This window comes from Diadema antillarum, unplaced genomic scaffold (genome assembly GCF_040938485.1).
Source record: "Diadema antillarum isolate AM-2024a unplaced genomic scaffold, OU_Dant_1.0 seq00001944_RagTag, whole genome shotgun sequence".
Taxonomy (NCBI): Eukaryota; Metazoa; Echinodermata; class Echinoidea; order Diadematoida; family Diadematidae; genus Diadema; species Diadema antillarum.
Window position 1 is genome coordinate 41,435 of NW_027272604.1, and position 21,371 is coordinate 62,805.

The 21,371-nt window shown below is 40.0% G+C and overlaps 1 protein-coding gene across 1 annotated transcript in view; it reads left to right on the forward strand.

Annotated features, from left to right (window-relative positions):
- The window catches only part of LOC139713297 (complement factor H-related protein 1-like), a 56,977-nt gene that overhangs the window by 15,211 nt on the left and 20,395 nt on the right, over positions 1-21,371 (forward strand). Inside the window, exons 4-5 of the mRNA XM_071625040.1 lie at positions 13,878-14,090; positions 18,414-18,617. Coding sequence (XP_071481141.1) covers positions 13,878-14,090; positions 18,414-18,617 — 417 coding nt within the window. The remainder of the gene's footprint in view (positions 1-13,877; positions 14,091-18,413; positions 18,618-21,371) is intronic.

Here is a 21,371-nt window from a genome sequence, read left to right on the forward strand (position 1 = left end):
TAAAGTTTTCGTTGAGTGGGTGGGTGGGGTCCTGCATAATCTTCCGCAGTATGGAAGCAACTCTCTCTTGATAGACATCATCTAGGGATTACAATTCACGGGGTAGTAGTGGAACAATTCAGTCCAGGAATACAAGTACTTGGGTACGACCATAAGCAACTCACTAAACTGGTCAAAAAAATATCGAATCATTGCAGAAAAAAGCAAATCAGAGGCTTTACTTCATTAGGACCCTGAAAAAGCTCCATGTGGAAGACAGACTCGTTGCTCTATTCTACAACTCCATCATTGAGAGTGTTCTAACTTATAATATTGTGTGTTATTTTGCCCAAGCAACAAAATGTGCTTTGAAGAAGTTAAATCGTCCCAGAAAAATAGTCCAACGCTTATTAAATAGTCGAACGCTTACATATCTCGGATTGGTCGGATTGCTAGGAACATGAAGGTACTTTGTACCTCCATGCTAGGAACGATTCATTTGCCAGAAGAGACCCACTCAAATTATGCTGGTAGCACATTTTATACTGGTTTCTCTCTATTATCGCGTCGATTTAAAGATCCCCATTTGTTCTCAAGTTTTCAATCTTGCACAAACTCAATCCTTACAGAGGTTCTGAAATGTCTGCCACCTGCTAACCCATCAGGAAGCTACAGTATTTCAAACAGCGGTACCAACATTTTACGAACCCCTTCGACTGAAGGGTACAGACATGGGGACGCCCTCAATGTCAGCACCGTGTGTAACGACGGTTATCGCATTCAACCCAATCAGTCTACGGTGTTGACGTCTTGCCATGATGGTAGCTGGACGGTTCCATGGCCAACATGCGGTAGGCATACCTTAAAGGACAAGTTCACCTTACTAGACATGTGGGTTGAGTGAACACAGCAATATTAGTAGAACACATCAGTGAGAGTTTGAGCAAAATCGGACAATCCGTTAAAAAGTTATGAATTTTTGAAGTTTCTGCTCAGTCACGGCTGGATGAAAAGACTACTATAGCTTGTGATGTCACATGAGTACAACGATATAAAGAAAGAATAAAGAAAATTCAAAATATTCCCATTTTTCTCCCATAACAAAAGAACACTCGACTTCTCTCTTTCAGAAGGCAGGGGGAATAATATTACCCTTAACATACGTCAGTAGCAAGTCGAAGAACTGTGCACTTTATTCAAAAAGTAAAGTTTTGTGAAATTCTCTTTTTATTTTCCTTATATAGTTGTACGCATGTGACATCATACACTGTAGTAGTCTTCTCTTCCAGCAGTGACTGCGCAGATACTTAAAATATTCGTAACTTTTGAACGGATTGTCCAATTTTCCTCAAACTTTCATTGATGTGTTCTACTAATATTGCTGCATCTTCTCAATCCTTATGTATATATGAAGGTGGACTTGTCCTTTAAGCTTATAGATATAATTATCCATTTGATAAACTTTTTTTTTCAAATGGGAAAGAGATTTTCAAGGTTTCAGCAATGATTTATGTATAGATCTTATTCTATTTTTTATTTTGAGTCTTATTAATTTGGTTTTCACTGTTGTTGGGCCTCATTGTTCTGCACAGTGCTCTCCCGTTATTATGAAGTCCTCAGAACCGACGATTTTTCTTTCGTTGTATCGAAATTTCGTTTAGTGTGTTTATTCCTCATTTATCTGTTAATAAAACGTTGCATTGTCCTTGTCCTGCTCAGGTCATTTCAGTTTCCTTTTAATAGGCAAGGGATGATGGGGAACGAGTTTCACTATATTTGTGGATCGATACGAAGTTGATCTTTTTAATGGTATTTTGAATTTCTTTTTATACCCATGGATGTCATCTGAATGACGAGTGTATGAATATATACATTGAAAAAAAAAACAGAATGGTCATGAAATATTGATTGATTAACATTATCTTTACTTCAGCAACAGATAATTCAGTGCAGCCCGAGGTTGAGTTATAAATTATTTCAATTGAACTTAACTGAATTTAAACAATACAAGTAGTACAATTCGATATTGAGTGAATACGCCATGTTATGAATTCAGCTTTGCAGAATTGAAAAGTAGGGGAGAAAAGGATATGATGTCTTCAAAAATCGCAGAGAACTAATTTTGATGAATATGAAGTGTAAAACAAACATAATCAAAAAGTGAAAAGTTTAGAGAGTATCAATAAATCAAATGGCGTAAATTACATGCTAAAATGCTTGATGATGCTTCATCAATCATATTTATAGTATATTTCAGATTTTTTCCATAATTATGCAAAGAGAGAGAGAGGGATAGATAGATAGAATAGAATACTACTAATTATACCCCCGCCAAACGAAGTTTGAAGGGGGTATATAGGAATCAGCGGACGGTCGGGCGGTCGGTCGGGCGGTCGGTCCGTTGCAAATCTTGCGTCGCGAACCATGGGCGTCACCAGGGGGGGGGGGGGGATGCGCTGGGTGCGAACGCACCCCCCTTCAGCCCCTAAAAAATAAAAAATAAAAAAATAAAAAAATAAGACTGCGAGCGACATCAACGCCGGACGCTAAATAATTATTCTTTTTTATTATTTTTATTTTGCACCAGGGACAACAAATTCGTGGGCAAAAACAATTCGCACCCCTGATGGCTCTGGCAGCACTGATTTTATACATATCTACTAGTATTCTATACAGTGTTTACTATTTATCGACCGTACTGTACATCCGTACGGTACGGAGCACGTACACGTTTGCATGTACGTGTGCTACTTACAAGAATGTAGGGTCTATGTACGTTACTTCTGACCAATCCATATTGCCAGCCCAAGTGCCAGCCTAAGCCTCATCAAAAAAAAAAAAAAAAAAAAAAAAAGAAGGGGCAAGTATATCATTTTGCCCAACCCCCTCCATAATTCCAGAGACAAGAAGAATTTCTTCTTACCTTTTTTTTTTTGACAGAAAAAAAGTTGCCCCCATTAAAATATTGGAGGAGCAAGCCTATTATAATTTTGTACCCCATAACTAATATCTAATAAATGAGAAGATTTCCTTGCTTTTGAAAGAAAAAAAAATGTTGCCCCCATAAAAATATTGGAAGGCAAGCGCACCATTTGCCCCACCCCACATAATCATAATTCCCGCGATGAAAAGAAATTCTTGCTTTTTTGTTAGAAATATGTCCAATTATTTCACCCGCCCCCCCCCCCCCATCCGCTGGTTAAAAAACAAGGAAAAGTAGAAATTACGCGGTGCGTAACATATGTCCCCGCCGGAAGTAGCATTTTGTAACAAAATGTGCAATATAGGTAAAAAATCAAGGTCAAAGGTCAAAGAAGTCAAAGGTCAAAATTCTGTGTAGAAGTTTTGAAGCCCTCACCTAGTGCTATCACATAAAGCAAACGGAATCGAAATCGGGTTAGAAATGGCGCAGGAGTAGCATTCTGTAGCAAAATGCACAAAATAGGTCAAAAATCAAGGTCAAAGGTCAAAGAAGTCAAAGGTCAAAATTCTGTGTAGAAGTTTTGAAGCCCTCAACTAGTGCCATCATATAAAGCAAACAGAATCGAAATCGGGTTAAAAATGGCGAAGGAGTAGCATTTCGTAGCAAAATGTACAATATAGGTCAAAAATCAAGGTCAAAGGTCAAAGAAGTCAAAGGTCAAAATTCTGTGTAGAAGTTTTGAAGCCCTCACCTAGTGCCATCACATAAAGCAAACGGAATCGAAATCGGGTTAGAAATGGCGAAGGAGTAGCATTTTGTAGCAAAATGTACAATATAGGTCAAAAAATCAAGGTCAAAGGTCAAAGAAGTCAAAGGTCAAAATTCTGTGTAGAAGTTTTGAAGCCCTCACCTAGTGCCATCACATAAAGCAAACGGAATCGAAATCGGGTTAGAAATGGCGAAGGAGTAGCATTTTGTAGCAAAATGTACAATATAGGTCAAAGGTCAAGGTCAAAGGTCACGACTGAAATTCTGTGTAGAAGTTTCAAAGCTCCCATGTAGTGCTATCATATAAAGCAAACAGAATCAAAATTGGCTCATAAATGACAGAGAAGTAGCAAATTGAAGATTTTGATCACACACGGACGCACACACGGACACACGGACACACGGACACACGGACGGACGGACGGACAGACGGACGGACGGACACACGGACACACACACGTACGGAGCCCGTTTCATAGTCCCCTGCTCGAACTCGTTCGGCGGGGACAAAAAAAGACTTACCAAAATAGTAATTCAAGGGTGAGTAAACTGCTTTTGAAATCGACATGAAAGGGTGATCATTGCGAAAAAGTATAGTTACAAACGGCAGTTTTTGGACTGTAAAATGTCAAAATTTTCAAGCTAGCTCGCTCCGCTCGCTCGCATCTAGTCGTAATGCTATTCTCTTGAAGTTGCTGCCAGTAATTGCCAGCAGTTGCGGCCGGTGCGCCCGCCCCTTTATTTCCAAAACGAAAAAATATAGCTACAAACTACTGCCAGTAATTGTCAGCAGTTGCGCCCGGTGCGCCAGTAATTGTCCCCCCCCCCCCCCTTAATTTCCAAAGCGAAAAATATAGCTACAAACGGCAGTTTTCGGACTGTAAAATGTCAAAATGTTCAAGCTCGGTCTCTTCGCTCGATCGCATTTAATCGCTTTGCCATTCTCCTGATGTTGCTGCCAGTAATTGCCGGCAGTTGCGCCCGGTGCGCCCCCTCCTTTATTTCGAAAGTGAAAAATATATAGCTACAAACGGCAGTTTTTGGACTGTAAAATGTCAAAAATTTCAAGTTCGCTCTCTTCGCTCGATCGCATTTAATCGCTTTGCCATTCTCCTGATGTTGCTGCCAGTAATTGCCGGCAGTTGCGTCCGGTGCGCCCCCCCCCCCCTTCCTTTATTTTTTTTAAGCGAAAAATATAGCTACAAACGGCAGTTCTTGGACTGTAAAATGTCAACATTTTCAAGCTCGCTCTCTTCGCTTGCTCGCATTTAATCGTTATGCCATTCACCTGATGTTGCTGCCAGTAATTGCCAGCAGCTGCGCCCGGTACGCCCCGCCCCTTTATTTCCAAAGCGAAAAAATACAGCTACAAACGGCAGTTTTTGGACTTTTAAATGTCAAAATTTTCAAGCTCGCTCTCCTCGCTCGCTCGCATTAATCGTTATGCCATTCACCTGATGTTGCTGCCAGTAATTGCCAGCAGTTGTGCCCGGTGCGCCCCCCCCCCCCCCGCCTTAATTTCCAAAGTGAAAAAATATGGCTACAAACGGCAGTTTTTGGACTGTAAAAATAAAATGTATAATTTTCAAGCTCGGTCGCTCCGCTCGCTCGCATGTAATCGTTTTGCCATTCTCCTGATATTGCTGCCAGCTATTGCAAGCAGTTGCACCCGGTGCCCCCCTTAAATTCCAAAGCGAAAAAATATAGCTACAAACGGCATTTTTTTTTTTTTACTGTAAAGTGTCAACATTTTCAAGCTCGCTCGCTCCGCTCGCTCGCATTTAATTGTTATGCAATTTTCCTGATGTTGCTGCCAGTACTTTGTCATTTCACACCGTCATTCCATAATCCATTTAGGGGGGGGGGGGGGGGACCACAACCTCCCCCCTTGCTCATTCCGCTTGCTCGGGCTCTGTCGCGTTCATGACATCAGTGTAAGAATTAATACTAGAAGTTTGTTTAAATGATACCATTTATAGGCAAATTGTTCATTAACAATTTACTTCAAAATGTAATGATACCTTAAACAAGTGGGACTGTTTCGAGTCGATAAAACACGCAAAAAACCTGCATCAAATTGCACACTTTAAAACATCAAAATGCAAAAAGTGCTCACCTTGTGAGGGGGACACTCCCTCCCACATCCTCCCCCTCGCTCACTCCGCTCGCTCTTGCTTGGCCGCGTTCATGAAATTCAGTGTGAATATTAAAACAGGAAGTTTATTTGGATGATACTATTTTATAGGCAAATTGTTCAATAATAATCTACATCAAAATATACTTCTACCTTAAACAAGTGGGACTGTTTCAAGTCGATAAAACAAGCAAAAACAAGCATAAAATTGCACCATTTACAACATCAAAATGCAATTTCAGTTCTAACCGTGGGAGGGGGGTTGGCCCCCTCCCACACCCTCCCCCCTCGCTCGCTCCGCTTGCTCGGGCTCGGTCGCGTTCATGACATCAGTGTAAGAATCAATACAAGAAGTTTATTGAAATGATATGATTTATAGGCACATTGTTCAGCAACAATTTCCATCAAAATGTATACCTGCTACCTTAAACAAGTGGGACTGTTTCAAGTCGATAAAAACACGCAAAAAACCTACATCAACTTGCACCATTTACAACATCAAAATGCAAAAAGTTCTCACCGTGGGAAGAGTGGAGACAACAGGCACTTCCACACCCTCCCCCCCCCCCCCCTTGCTCGCTCCCTCGCATACTAACACCACCCCACCCCCACCCCCCCCCCCCCAAAAAAAAAAAGAAATCCTAGCTACGCCGGTGCTCTTTCCCCGCTTGGTTCCCCCCCCCCCCAAAAAAAAAAAAAAAAAAAAAAAACATTAAAAGTCTGGGGATATATTCCAAATGTCTGTCCAAAACATCGCGCTACATTTAGTGTCAAAACGCACCCCCCTTGAAAAAAAGCTGGTGACGCCCCTGCGAACTACTTCCTCATTTTTCAACCGATTTCCATAAAACTTGGCACAGATGTGTGCCTTGGGTTGTAGATGTGCAAGACGTATTGTTTTACAGTACCCAAAAGTACGTTGCCATGGTAACGGCATATTATGGGCAAAAATGGGTACAAATCTTGCGTCGCGAACTCCTCCCACAGTTTTTGATCAATTTTTATGAAATTAGGTACAGATGTTCATCTGAATATGTTAATGTGCAAGACACATATTTCCGCAGTGGCAAAAAGTGCGTTGCCATGGTAACGGCATGTTATTGGTCAAATATAGGGCAAAATGCTTCATGGCAAAACTGCTTCATTAGTGTTCTTCCAATTCTCATGGAATTCATATTGAATGTTTGTCTTAGGATATAGGTCAGCATGGCACATTTCTTGACAGTGACAAAAAGTATGTTGCCATGGTAACAGCTCACATATTATGAGCCAAAATGATGGAAAATTTTGTGTTGCAAACTACTTCCTCAGTTTTTGCCCAATTTCCATGAAACTTGGTACAGATGTGTGCCTTTGGTTGTAGATGTGCAACACGCATTTTTTGACAGTACCCGAAAGTACGTTGCCATGGTAACGGCATATTAATGGCGGAAGATCAAGGAAAGATCTTCCGGATTTAACTACTTCCTCAGTTTTTTGACCAAAGCTTATGAAATGTGGCACACACCTTGATCTTGGTGGGAAGATGTGGAAGACATATTTTTCGGACGTGTCGAAAGCTGCGTTGCCATGGTAACGGTATATAAATGGCAGAAGATCAAGGAAAGATCTTGCGGATTGAACTACTTCCTCTGTATTCGACTGAAGCTCATGAAATGTGGCACACACATTGGTCTTGGTGGGAAGATGTGCAAGACATATTTTTTTGGACTTGTCGGAAGCTGCGTTGCCATGGTAACGGCATATTAATGGCGGAAGATCAAGGAAAGATCTTGTGGATTGAACTACTTCCTCAGTTTTTGACAAAAGCTTATGAAATGTGGCACACACAATAGTCTTGGTGGGAAGATGTGCAAGACATATTTTTCGGACGTGTCGGAAGCTGCGTTGCCATGGTAACGGTATTTAAATGGCAGAAGATCAAGGAAAGATCATTCCTTGGGTAAGACTGTCGTCACGGGGCGAGGGTATTAATCACCTTCAGTGATATTTCTAGTTTTAAAGAGAAAAGAGACTGGCCCAAAACATAACGGCGTTAAAAAACTTAACAATCGTTATGTTGCGAGCTTTTATAAGAAATTAAAACACCCATAGCTGGTAAGATATCATTCCATACGACATTTGAATATATGAGCTATTATGGAAAAATATAGGTAATAAGACCACTACCTTCCACCTTCAGCAATTTTAGTTTCCTTACATATCATGATATGTGACCGTGCCTCACAGAACGAACAAAAAGTCGCACACCTTTATTTTACGTGAGAACTCTAAAAAGGTGACATGGGTCAGCCAAGTCAATCTTGAGGTGTTCCTATTATCTGAAAGAGCTATTCTTCTTCTGCATTGATCCCCAAGTTTGGGATCATAGAATGAATGGGAAAGTGTGTTTTTAGCAGTTTTTCTACAACCCTCTTTTTGTAGAGTAGTGAGATCAGATATTAGGTCTCTTTTCATATCCTTTGCACACTCTTTACTTTCAACTCTAATAACTTTAAAAAGGATAATGCTACTGCTGGATGGACAGAATGTGTTAATATACGGCCCAGCATATTAAACTTCAGCTTAATCTGATAATCCCTTCATTGTTATTGGTCCAGTGGTTTACATCCTGTTTTTTTGTCCCATTCATACCACAGCTAGTACAGCTTGGTAAAGCTATAAAAAGCGCTTAACTAGACCCTGTACAGCTCTACGAATCAGTTCAGAGCCTTTTTTCTCCGTTCACACTTTTCCAGAGTTATGCATTCTTTCAAGTATTTAGATAGATTAGGAGAGTCCATTTGAATTGAGTAATACATCATTTTAAAGCTTAGAGTCTGCTCATTCCTAATCTGCCCTTAACGAAAATTCATGTCTGGCGACTTTCCATTGGTTTTGTGATGCAGGGTCACATACGTTTGACGTATAATATAATGAATATATTCAACAACAAAAAAAAAAACGTTAGCTACGTTACATCTAACGTTATACCTTTCATATTCATACTTTTCTCTGCCCGTACATGGTTATTACTTTTTGTACCTTACTAATAATGGCTTTGAGGGGAAGCATATCACAACCTCTACTTTTTCGCTTCCCTCCGTTGTCGACAATTCCGACATTAAGTAAATAGCATGTATCTATTGTTTTCTGAATGTATTGCATTGACTTTATATTTCGATGTAATATACGAAATATGTACATTTTTTGTCATACCATGTTTTGTACACCGTCACCCTTTGTTTAAATTAAAAAAGAAAATGAAGATGGGGGAAAATGGAAAAAAAAGAAGAAGGGATGTGACCCCCCAAATAGGTTAGATTAGAAATGTCCTTACGGCGCGACTTATATGCCTCCGCCCCGTCGCATGGTTCTCCCGATGGGTCTATAACACCTCTCAACAATGTCAGACGACAGTTTCACATGATTGGCAAAACATTAGAATAGCATTTGACTCACTTGGAAATTTACGAAAATGACTGAATAAATGACGAGGAGTCATCGTGTGGGAAGTTGCGCACTTTGTCTTGAAAGAGTAAAAATGTTCCAGAAAATAATACAATCTGCATTATTTCTCAGTATATAATTTGCACATTTGGAAATACGCATATATTTTGCTAATGAAATTAATGTACACATGTATTTTCTTTCCGTGCATCATGTACATTGTAACTTGTATACTAATATTAACTGTGATATTACTGCAAATAAATTTGTTTTGGAATAGTATTTTATGTGTAAGAAAATGAAATCAAACCATTAAATCAGACAAATTTAAAGTGCTCGTTTATAAGTCACATTTCCGACGTGATTCAACATTTCAGATTAAAGATTCAAATTTATTTTCACTTCCATTAAATAAATAAAGACATTATAAACAAGGTATATACAGAGGATATTTGTAATTATTGCAAAGTGGGATTTAACAAAGTACCAAAAAATAATTAAAAGTTTAAGAAACAGCCCCCCCCCCCCTAAAAAAAAGTATGTGCGTATAATCAAAGACGTTCCTCTATGCATCTGTAGGTATGTCCTGATATATCCTAATCGCATCCTCTCATAACTACACTCTTTTCGCGTCTTCTTTTTTATTCAAGTTTTCTATTCTTTCTCTCTTTTTTTTTGTGCCCGTTGTGATTTTTCTTCAACCCCAGTAAATATGCGAAAAAAAAGTAGAAGAGAAAAAGAGTATATATCTTTTCATGAGGCAGTACAATGAGCGTATGCATACACGTGCTGGAAAGTTACGGTGGTGATGCAGTCGTGTTTTCAGCCTCTCTGCATAAATCAAAAGGCCAGTTCGATGATTAAATGTATGTAGTGTACTGTCATGTGTGGCCTATACTTCTCTTACTTTTTCTGTCTTGAGGGATCTTCTCTAAAGGAAATGATACACTTTTCAGCAAGTTCTATCGAATTGTACAGACACTTTCTGGGGCCTCTCCCTATCCCTCTCTCTCTCTCACACACACCCACACACACACACACACACACACACACACACACACACACTCCTTGCTTTTACCGTTCCAAATATTTCCAACAAAAGTATGCTTGTTTTTTTTTTTTGCTACACCCTGCTCCTTTTTTCCCTCCAACACGGCTCTTTCAAACACATATGCCAAAACATGGGGCAAAATAAACATAAGGACCCACTCCCCAAAAAATCACACACACACACACACACACACACACACACACAAACAAACAAGCAACAAAACAAATAGAAGACAAGAAAATTAAAAACATTTTCAAGAAACATCACATTTCTCATGCTAATTCCTTTCATGTTTATTAAACGCTTATTTTTCCTTTATAGTAAGGCTGGTGTGTCCGTATGTTTTGCAGAGATTTTGAAATGCATGCCATCTACCACTTCAAACGGACACTACAGCATTATCTTCTTGACATATCCATACCGGGGTGCACCTTCGGCTCAAGGGCACACACATGGTGAGCGCTTCTGGGTCAACACCGTGTGTAACGAAGGTTATCGCGCTCAACCCATCGGAAGGCGGTCCATGTGGGTGTCTTGTCAAGACGGTGATTGGTCACTACCGTGGCCGACGTGTGGTAAGAGAACTGCTTATTACCGCGTTTACACGTAGCCTCAGCTCGCGGATTTTCGAGCGTTCCGTTTACATTACCCCAGCTCGCGGATCAGACTCGCCTCGTGGGGTAAAATTCGACTGATACCCACAATGCTTCGCGAGCCAGACCACGTACCTGTAAACAACAATTACGCGCGCTCATTTCAAGACCGGTGACCGCCGATCGATGTAAGTAAAATCTTGTAGCTCCATGTAGTCCATGGGCCAGGCCAGATATTGGTACCACCCGAGGTGGCAAAACCTTTTTGGTATCATTTTTTTTTGTCGGGCATAGATATGCTTATCAAGCTATGATAGCATTTCCAAATGAGTAGCTTAGTCATAATAAATGAATTTTTAACCAATTTGATCTCGTTGTTATATCCCTGTACTTCTGAATCGAAACTAACCGCTATACAAAGAAAAGCACTGTCTTCTTGATGTTCCATAGAGCTGTAAAATGCAGCTCTATGGTACCCGTATGTTCACAGGTGTTCTGTGGTAAATGCGGTGCGCTTAGTCTTTATTCAAGGCAGTGAAGGGAATATCCAAAGGTTATGATGTCCACAGCGCTTAGTCTTTATTCTAGACGGCGAAGGGCACATCCAAAGCTTATGATACAGTGTCAGGGGCGGATCCAGGAATTCTGTAAAGGGGGGGGGGGGGGGCGTGACTAATATTTCTAGTGCCACTTCCGGGTTTCATTTCAGTGTTTTTCTTTTTATTTCTTTTGTTTTTAACGAAAATTAAAGGGGGGCGTGCGCTGGTTGCGCCCCCCTCTGGATCCGCCTCTGAGTGTATATCCTTTTATCTAAAAACAACAACAACAACAACAAAGCAATTCCTCGTGAATTTTACCGTATTTTTCAATTATTTATCATTTTCCGGCAAAAACGCTACGGTGAAAACGCTAACACCACGCCAATGTCGCTTTATTTCCATCCAACAATAAAATACAATGCAAAAACAATGTACCGGTACACTGCAAAACATTATAATAAATAATATTGTAAATGAACAGAGTGATTTTTGTTTAAAACTGATGTATTTGTTGAGAGGGTAGTATAAAAACAGTATAGATAATCCCTTTTATGAGGAACTTTAGATATCATAACGTTACATTGGTCTAGATAAAGACTAAGCGCACCGCGTGACAGCTGTGGACATCATAACCCTTTGGATATTCCCTTCGCTGCCTTGAATAAGGACTAAGCGCACCGCGTTTACAACAGAACACCTGTGGACATACGGAAGACAGTGCTCTTCTTTGTATAGCGGTTAGTTTCGATTCAGAAGTACAGGGATATAAAAACGAGACCAAATTGGTTAAAAATTCATTTATTATGACTAAGCTACTCATTTGGAAATGCTATCATAGCTTGATAAGCATATTTATGTCCAACAAACAAAATGACACCAAAAAGGTTTTGCCACCTCAGGTGGTACCAACAACCCATTTTTCGGGTCTTGGCCCATGGACTAATGTAAAACAATCACAAATTCGAGAAGTGAGCAGTTCGAGAAGAGAGCAACAATTGCATGCAAGAGGCGAGGCTGCACGTACGTACGTACGTGTACTGTGCATGTGTGATGTATTTACAACAAAGGTCAGTGCAGTTCAGTATGTGTACATATTCGAATTCGTGCATGGTACGTGTATGTAGCCACATGTACAATTAGGTGACATTACATCATGGATCTGTAATGTTACTAGTTTATGCCTCCAACGTTTAGTCCATGGTTATAATGCTTATCGCGATAATCTCCACCGTACCCATCTGTGTACAGGCGAGATTTCGCGCGCTCTTACCGGAAGTTCACCCACCAATTGCTGGGGCAGACTCGCCTTTCCGTTTACACGGACAAAAAAATGCCGGGTCTACCCCAGCTCGCGGGTCGAATCCTACAACTTTGCTGGGGCAAAAAAGCTGGGACAGTCCCACCTCGCGGGGCAGGGTAATTGCGTTTACACGTAGAGAAAAAGGCGAATCTGCCCCAGCTCGCGGGTTCGACCCGGGAGCTGGGGCTACGTGTAAACGCGGTAACAGTCATACAGCGTGTCAAACGGAATGTAATGTTTCAGAGATATGGGGGCATGGTGTAGGAGTAGCTCAAGTAGAAGAAGGGGATGTGTTCGTATGATTGACCATTAATGGACACATTCACTACAACTATCGATTTGTGTTTATCAGGATTAACCTTACAGAAATTCCGTCGATCCCAATCACGCACGATCATGATTGCATTTGTTTTGTGACAAATTACTTCTGGTTCTTGGGTTGAGTGGAAAAAGGCCAAAAGTAACGATGAGCCTACTTCTTCAGTTCATGTTTGGTGTTAGCACATTATGTGGTTATATTCATTGTCGTGTGAAAAAAAAAACCAACAACATATTTTCTCTTGGGATGTTTCTAATGATGGCGCAACGTAGGCCTTGCATATTAAATGTGTTCGACTAAAGAGGAACATTTCGTTGCCTGTCTCTGGAAGTGACACAGATCACATAAATACTTGAAATTAATGTTCCCTCTCTTTTTAAATGATATTATTGGGAAGCCTGTTTTATGAAATTCTGTCACGATAAAACAGCTTGTGTGATCAATGTAGGAATTATAGAAGAAATTGCAGGGTGATTCGATCATTAATTGACGGAAAACGGAATGATAATATTCTACCATTTATCTTGCCAAATTTCTCCGAAAGGAAAATTGCGTTCACCAGATCAGTCTTCACTGAGAAGCGTTGGCATTACGTCATGACTAAGGTCATGGTAGACCCAATTCCTGCGATCAGACTTTTTAATTAACGTGCCCTAAGTTCTTCACTGAAGGCCAGGTTTGCCCTCTTTCCTGGATCGAGGTTTCCGTTGACCTTCGAGCTCAGGCACTGAGTGTCAAAATCTCAAGAAGGGAGAGAATAATACTACCCGCTGATAACAGATGACGCACAGTAACCGTAATCTCTAATTCACACCCATGTCATCCTTCTTTCTAACTTTCAGTTGAGCTGGCACAATGTTTTCAAGAGAGTGAACAAACGAGTCGCTTTACGGTGCAGCCACTGAACGTCATCGCTACTTCTCTGTCAGGTATCGGGGAGGAATACGAGCATGGCAGTGAGATCGAGGTCACCTGTCGATCAGGTTTTATTCCCGAGGAACCGGTCAGGGTAATGTGTAATGATGGACAGTGGTCTGAGTCCTGGCCAACTTGTGGTGAGTCACCGCATCCCTTTCTGTGCTTTGGACCACGCTTTGGGGTCTTTTGCGCCATTCAAACCTCAAAGCATGCAAAGGGCTAGGAAAACAATGGGGAGATAAAATTTCAAATCATAAACAAAAGAGGGTAAAATATGGATCGCTTGAACTGAAACACCTTTAAAACGACCCCAACTTAAAGTCATCAAAAGAGCGTGAATTCTATTAACTTGTGTGAGTATTTACCACCCCATGTTTAATTGTTATGCAGTTGTCTCCACCTGTTTTTTCGGTTACAGCTCGTTATTCCGAAGGTTCGTTACTCCGAAGGTTATTTAATCCGAAGGTTCGTTATTCCGAAGGTTCGCTATTTCGAAGATTCGTTGTTCCGAAGGTTCGTTAATCCGAAAATGAAATAAGATTCGTTATTCCGAAGGTTTGTTCATCCGGAAATGATATAAGGTTCGTTATTCCGAAGGTTGGTTAATCCGAAAGTGAAATACAGTTCGTTATTCCGAAGGCTCGTTAATCCGAAAATGTAATAGGGTTCGTAATTCCGAAGGTTCGTTAAACCGAAAATGAAATTAGGCTCGTTATTCCGAAGGTTCGTTGATCCGAAAATAAAATAAGGTTTGTTATTCCAAAGGTTCCTTAATCCGAAATTGAAATAAGGCTCGTTATTCCGAAGGTTCGTTGATCCGAAAATAAAATAAGGTTCGGTTTTCCAAAGGTTCGTTATTCCGAAAATGAAGGTTCGCAAATCCGAAAATAAAATACGGATCTTGAAATTCCGAAAATAGAGTAAAATTCTTATCGTGACAAAATATGGTGTTGACTGTCTTATGCGTTCGTTGACACGTATGCGCATATGTGTGAGTGTGTGTATTGAGGTCAAGTACATAGAACCTTTGAAATTAATACTGTTTGAATGCCCATCTTATCCCCTCTCACCCCCGTTATCGTCTCTTTATAGCCTCACGTTTATCGGTTGTCTAAAATTCATCATCATCATCATAACAATTCAGGAGAGGCATGTTCACTTTGAAAAGGGGATGCCAGCACCATACTCTGTTGGGACACATAAACACATACGAACACACACATGTAAACAGGCACACACAAACACACGCAATTCCATACAATCTTTTATCGGCGACGCCAAAAATGCCGTCGTAATTTGTAATTTCATTTGTACATGTATACTAACGATGAAAATAGAGGTATTTTCTACTCCGGAGGATGAGCTCGCCCCCTCCCACTCTTCACTTCTTCATCATTGTCAGGACAATACATTCATTATTTGAAATAATTACCATATTCGGCGACTCTAACATGTCTCAAGCATGCAGGAAAAAAAAAATCACATATGCATGGACTTGAAAATAAAGGCTTTTAAACAAATGAACAATCAAGTATACTCAACAAGCAGATTTCAAATGTAACATCTCTTTTAATAAGCTTCACTGTGAAGAGTGGAATGTAATCAAACTTGTCCTACCGATCAGTGACTAGGTATGTAATCATTTTTGCATGAATTCAATGAGAAGTTAAATGCAGTTCTCCACTTTTTTGTGTGACATGGTAACACATGAAATTCATGTCGTTATGGTAACTGACAAAATGTAAGCCAGTGCTTTGTATAATTTCTAGTTCTCGTAAAGTTAAGTAAATTGAGTTTTACACTCCACTATGATAGCCTTTGCCATGACACTAGTTGTATTACGTATTACCAAAAGAAACTGCAACTTTTTTGTGTAAATTCTGATTTTGGACACATATTTAGGTGTACTGTTTGGATATTCAAGTTACAGTATATACCCATTGTTAGAAGTGAAAAAAAACCCCGAGTTTTCAGTCTGCATGCATTTCACTTTCTTTAAACATATGATTTTTTTTTTCGGGGGGGGGGGGGGGAGGGAACCGCGGTCACCATCTTAAACCTATAGGAAAGGCATTTAAAATTAAAGGGATGGTATAGTATTGGCTGAGATGGGGCGTCGGGTTTCCAACTTTTTTGTGAGATATTGAGAAACTTATTATGAAATATGAAAGAGCACGTAATTCTACGAGGAATTCAAAGTTTATTCGATGAAAATTGGTTTTGAAATGGCTGAGATATTCAAAACAAAGGGATCCCAATAAAACGTTGGACCCATCTTGTGTTTAGCCTAATGTTTTACCCTTTTTTTTTTATATCTCGGCCATATAAACCGATTTTAATGCAACACATTTTGAATTTATTTTAGAATTGTATCCTCTTTAAATTTCACAGAAGATTTCTAATTATCTTGCAAAAATTTGAATTTGAATCTCACATCTCAACCAAAACTATACTATCCCTTTAGAATACCTCGCCTGTATGAAATAAATCTCTTTATAAGACACTGATACCCCGGAAGGTCGATAGACACCCCCACATACATACACACGGACACAAAATAAAAAGGGGACTAACTACAAGCACCTTACAAAAACAAAACACGCCACGTCATTCGATAATGGTACAACTGATAAAAAACAAACAAACAAACTAACTAACAAACAAACAAACTTATACGTGTAAATGTTGGCGATTATATTGGTCGTTATCATACATAATAAATATGATACCGCGTGCTGAAAATAACCATAAAGGTTATGAAGGTGGACGATGTGAGATCATAATACACGGAGCCGCTGCATGTTGAAGATCCTGCATGACTACATAACAGTATGGGGAAGGTGGGGCATAAGGAAGCACTTAATGCCAAACTTACAATATGACGTCGTTACTGCTATTATCATTGAAAATGTTAGGGTGTCTGAAAATAGGCTATAGAAAAATCACACAGTCCCCTACGCTTTAAATCCAATCGCTCAAGTAAATCATAATTGTTAGACTGAATTAAAATCAAGATTCTTGATCTACGTCACTTCTTCACGCAACACGACGTGCTTTACCTGAAACTATTATATACACGTGTATCATCCTCCCCAGAGACAATATCGAATTCCCATCGCATGATATTCAAGCAGTTGTTTTGATTACGACAACGTATTTTGTCATTACAGTGGGTTTATTTCATTTTCGGATTAACGAACCTCCGGAATAACGGACCCTATATCATTTTCGGATCAACGAACCTTTGGAATAAAAAAAAAAAAACCTTACATATTCGGATTAAACGAACCTTCGGAATAACGGACCCTATTTTATTTTCGGATCAGCGACTATGCAGAGATGGTGATTGGTCCGTTTCCTGGCCTCACTGTGGTAATATACGGAATTGAAAAAAAAAAGAGCTAATTGTTGATGTCTTTTATATTTTTGTATTCTACAGTGGGGAGGGTCTGTGTGGAAACCATGCCATGTGAAATGTATTTTCAAGCATAGCCTTATATGATATAAGTTCTTGTCATGTAAGATGGAAATGGTACAGACGGCAAGAAAAAAATGAAAGAAAAGATAATAATTTCAGTAGAATATACAAATACACAACAGCGAGGAGATTTTCGATGTAGTGTTTTTTCCCAGCAGTTACAACGCATTTGAAAGCAAAGAAACCTTCCTTAGGTGGGACAGTTAATTGAACCACAGCACTATAAGACAAGAAGCTCAATATTTGATTTACAACTAGGCTAAGATCATTTTCCGTTTTACCTTGACTCTCGAAATAATCAAATCAAAAGTAAACTCTAGAATATATATTTAACATAGGCTATATAATCATTTAAAGAGGTACTGATTGTAGACGTGGTTAATGTAAAAAAGAAATACAGGTATTGATAAAAAAATGGATTATCTCCCTGTGGTGAACAAAGCATAATTATAATGATAATTCTATTGATTCTACTGTTTTGCGGTGGATGGGGGGGGGGGGGGACGAGGAGGTACGTACAGTTTCTGAGCACGTCAACAATTAAGCAATTTGATCACTGCCTTTGTAATCAGGAGCTGGAAACAGTAGCTTGTAACTGCGACTTCTTGCATTTTAAGATTTGCATTTGGGATTCTAATCTATAGGGTTCCAGGAGCCTTTACAGGAAGCACTGGTGACGGTCTATTCTTTTCTCTGGACGGACACTTGATACACTACCTATACCAACAATTCTTAGAGAGGGATTGAGAGAGGGAGAGAGAGAGAGAGAGACGAGGGGGGGGGGGGCAAGGAGAAAGAGAACATAATTCTCCGTATCTGGTTGTCATTCATATTCATATTTAGCCATACAAAACAAGGTGCTACTGCAAACACTCCGAGGCGCAAACACAAAATCTTTCCAATCACCTGAGATTGAGACATACATGGATAATAGCACACGAGTCATCTCACTCACTTATTGGCTGTCAATTTCCCCCTGTAGTGGATGCGAGACGGTGTATTCCAGTTACGACTGAGCACGGGAGGTACTCTATTGAAATTCTACGGGGAACCTCTCACGAAGGGATCTATGCTGACAACACCTGTATCGAAGTGTCCTTAGCTTGTGATCCCGGCTACCTTGCACGATCATTCCTGAGGACAACATGTCAGCTCGGCACGTGGAGCCAGCCATGGCCCGTATGTGGTGAGATTTGGGGAAAAACATCCAGAAAATTCACTAAATGTTTCTTCTTACGGGCTATGTCTTGAGGTGTTCCATTTAATGCTCCATAGCAAAGTTTTAAATGCTCAGCGACTTTTGCCTCGTCGACATAATGCTTCGTTAACAATTGCTCCTTCGGCATTTACTCCAAAGATACATATGCTCCGCGGACAAGTCTTGCTCTGCCCAAATTTGCTCCACTTTCAGGTAGGCTACTTCGTTTACCCTGCTGACTTACATGATTATAATTGCCAATTGAATTTTAAGTGCTTTTGATTAAATTATGTTCGCTTGATATGAATTGTATGTGAAACCAAAATACTAGTCTGGCGACATTCAGATGTTCTTTCGAAATCGTATTGAAAAATGATTGTATATTTCTTTGGCAATGCTTATGGAGCGTTTGCACCCGGTCTGACACACCCACATCGTCCAAGTAACGTCGTAGCTGCTTTGGCGTTGTTCTGAGTGCTCCAACCATAATATAGGGATCATCTCCGTTTTCATATTCACAGGTGGCGAACTTTGCTGGCCAGATCCTTGTACATTTCTATTTTTATCTTCTCCTTCTCGGCTACTCTGCTGCCTCCCGATACCGCGATATCGACTACCGTGCACATCTCTCGAGCCCTTTCTACGACGGTGATATATCATGTGTAACAGTACAGAGCGCCACCCGTACTGTGTGCCCGCACCGGGCCGGCATACCTAAAACTTTAGGAATGCTTTCTGGTTTCATCTGGTATCAGTTTAATCCTAACTAGGCGGGAGGGGGGGGGGGGGGGGCCTCGAAGGCCCCCTCGGCGTTTCGCGCGATGTATTGCTATTGCGAGAAGCTATCGCCGCAACATTTCATGACTTTTTTTTCTTTTGAGTTTCCCGCATCTTTTGACACCAAATTTGCGATGCCCGGGCGCGCGGTTCCGAGGTTGGGCATAAATATGCACGTGCATGTCAGACCAAAAATTGCTCAAAAACGTGAATTCGTGTACAATTTCAATGCAAACTGTGTTTACAGGCAAATTTCATAAAAACATTATTATTTTGGGGGTTTATTGATTAAAATCAATTAATAACATAATATTTTCTTGTTCGGAACAATGTCGCGGACAGATTTCATCGAAAAAACAATGAAAAACATAAAGTCGAAAAAACAAAGAAATACATAAGAAATTCAAAAAACAATAAAATACATTTTTTTATCTTACATTTGCTAAGGACACTAAACAGAATATTTACACAAAAAGTGCCTGTTTTGAGCTTTATTTAGTGATTTATACCAAATTTATTGATTTCCTGCATCATTATGCATAAATTAGCTTAATTTAGTGTAAATGATGATTTTTGAAAAAATTAGCTTCTTGGTACTTTAGATTACATCATAGGCAATGTGTGTGCCTATTTTCGTCGCGATCGCGCGGTCGACGGCCGAAATCTGGAGGGGGAGCCCCCCGCCCCGGCTCTATCATCTACCTATTAAATAGCCCGGCCTATAGGTAGGGTTAAACCAGTTACACAAGCAGAGATCACTTAAAAATGTTTACTGGTTTGTACTGGTTTTTCAACCTAGGACAGGATATTAACTTGGTCATTTTAAGAAACTGTATGTGGTTCGTGCATATACGATTTTGCTCTCACATGGTAGTTTCTGTTTTCTGCAAAGCTCGTAGTAAACGGCATCTGTCAGTTCGTCATGTCTTTGTAGTCGTTACACTGTAGGAGTTTACTACAGCCACTTACGATACGTTGCACTGTCTCGTCTTGTTCTTGGCATATTCTACATGTGGCATCCACATCTCTTTTCTACACCTTGGCTTTTAGAGCATTGGTTGACAGTGTTTGCTCTTGGACAGCGACAATCAGTCCTTCCGTCTTTTTTCTTCAGTTCTCCTTTCTTCAGCCATAACCATGTTTCATTACTGCTGATGTTCTCCGTCTCTCTGCAGAACTGGCTATGCAACTGCTTTTCTCTCCACTTTGCGAATCTTTCTGCTTGTTTCTGGGTTTTGAAAGTAAGTGAATCAACTCAACCGTCCTTTCCAAAGTCCACCTGCATGGCTTGAAGGAGTTTTTCCTGATTACTTTTTATGGACTCGTTGAGGCCGATTTGCTCCATATTCACGCAGCTTGATGTGCTCCCGAGCTCTCCAGCCTCCTTAGTTTTTGTAAATCGGAAACATTTTCCTTGTACTTTGAGCGATAGTGGCCAGTTCCTCCTCCGTCCATTCCACAACTTATCCTCTGTATCTCAAAACTGCTACCACCCAGTTGTTTAGAGCTGTGATCATGTGGCCGCCATTTAGGTGTGATTTTAGTACTCTTTTCACTCATGAGAAGTAGTCCTTCGTGACAAACACTTTGATTGCATCTTTCCTCCACACAGCATCAGATTCCAATACACAGAGGAATTTTATCCTTCTTCCAAACTCTGTGATATTCTTCCATCAGGAAGTGATATTCATACAGTCTTCACTTGTCTCCCTCTCTTCGTAACTTAGAGTAGCGCACTTCTTGATGCCGAAGTCCATTCCGAAGTCTTTGCTGACAAGACGAACCATCTGTACTAGCATGCTGCACTGCTTCTCGTCTTTGCTGGAGGTGGCCATTATTATGATCATTATTGTTTTATTTTATTATCATTATTACTATTTATTATTGTTAGCATTATTATTTTATTATTTTTTTATTTTTATCATTGTTGGTATTATCATCATAATTACTATTATTATTTGATTG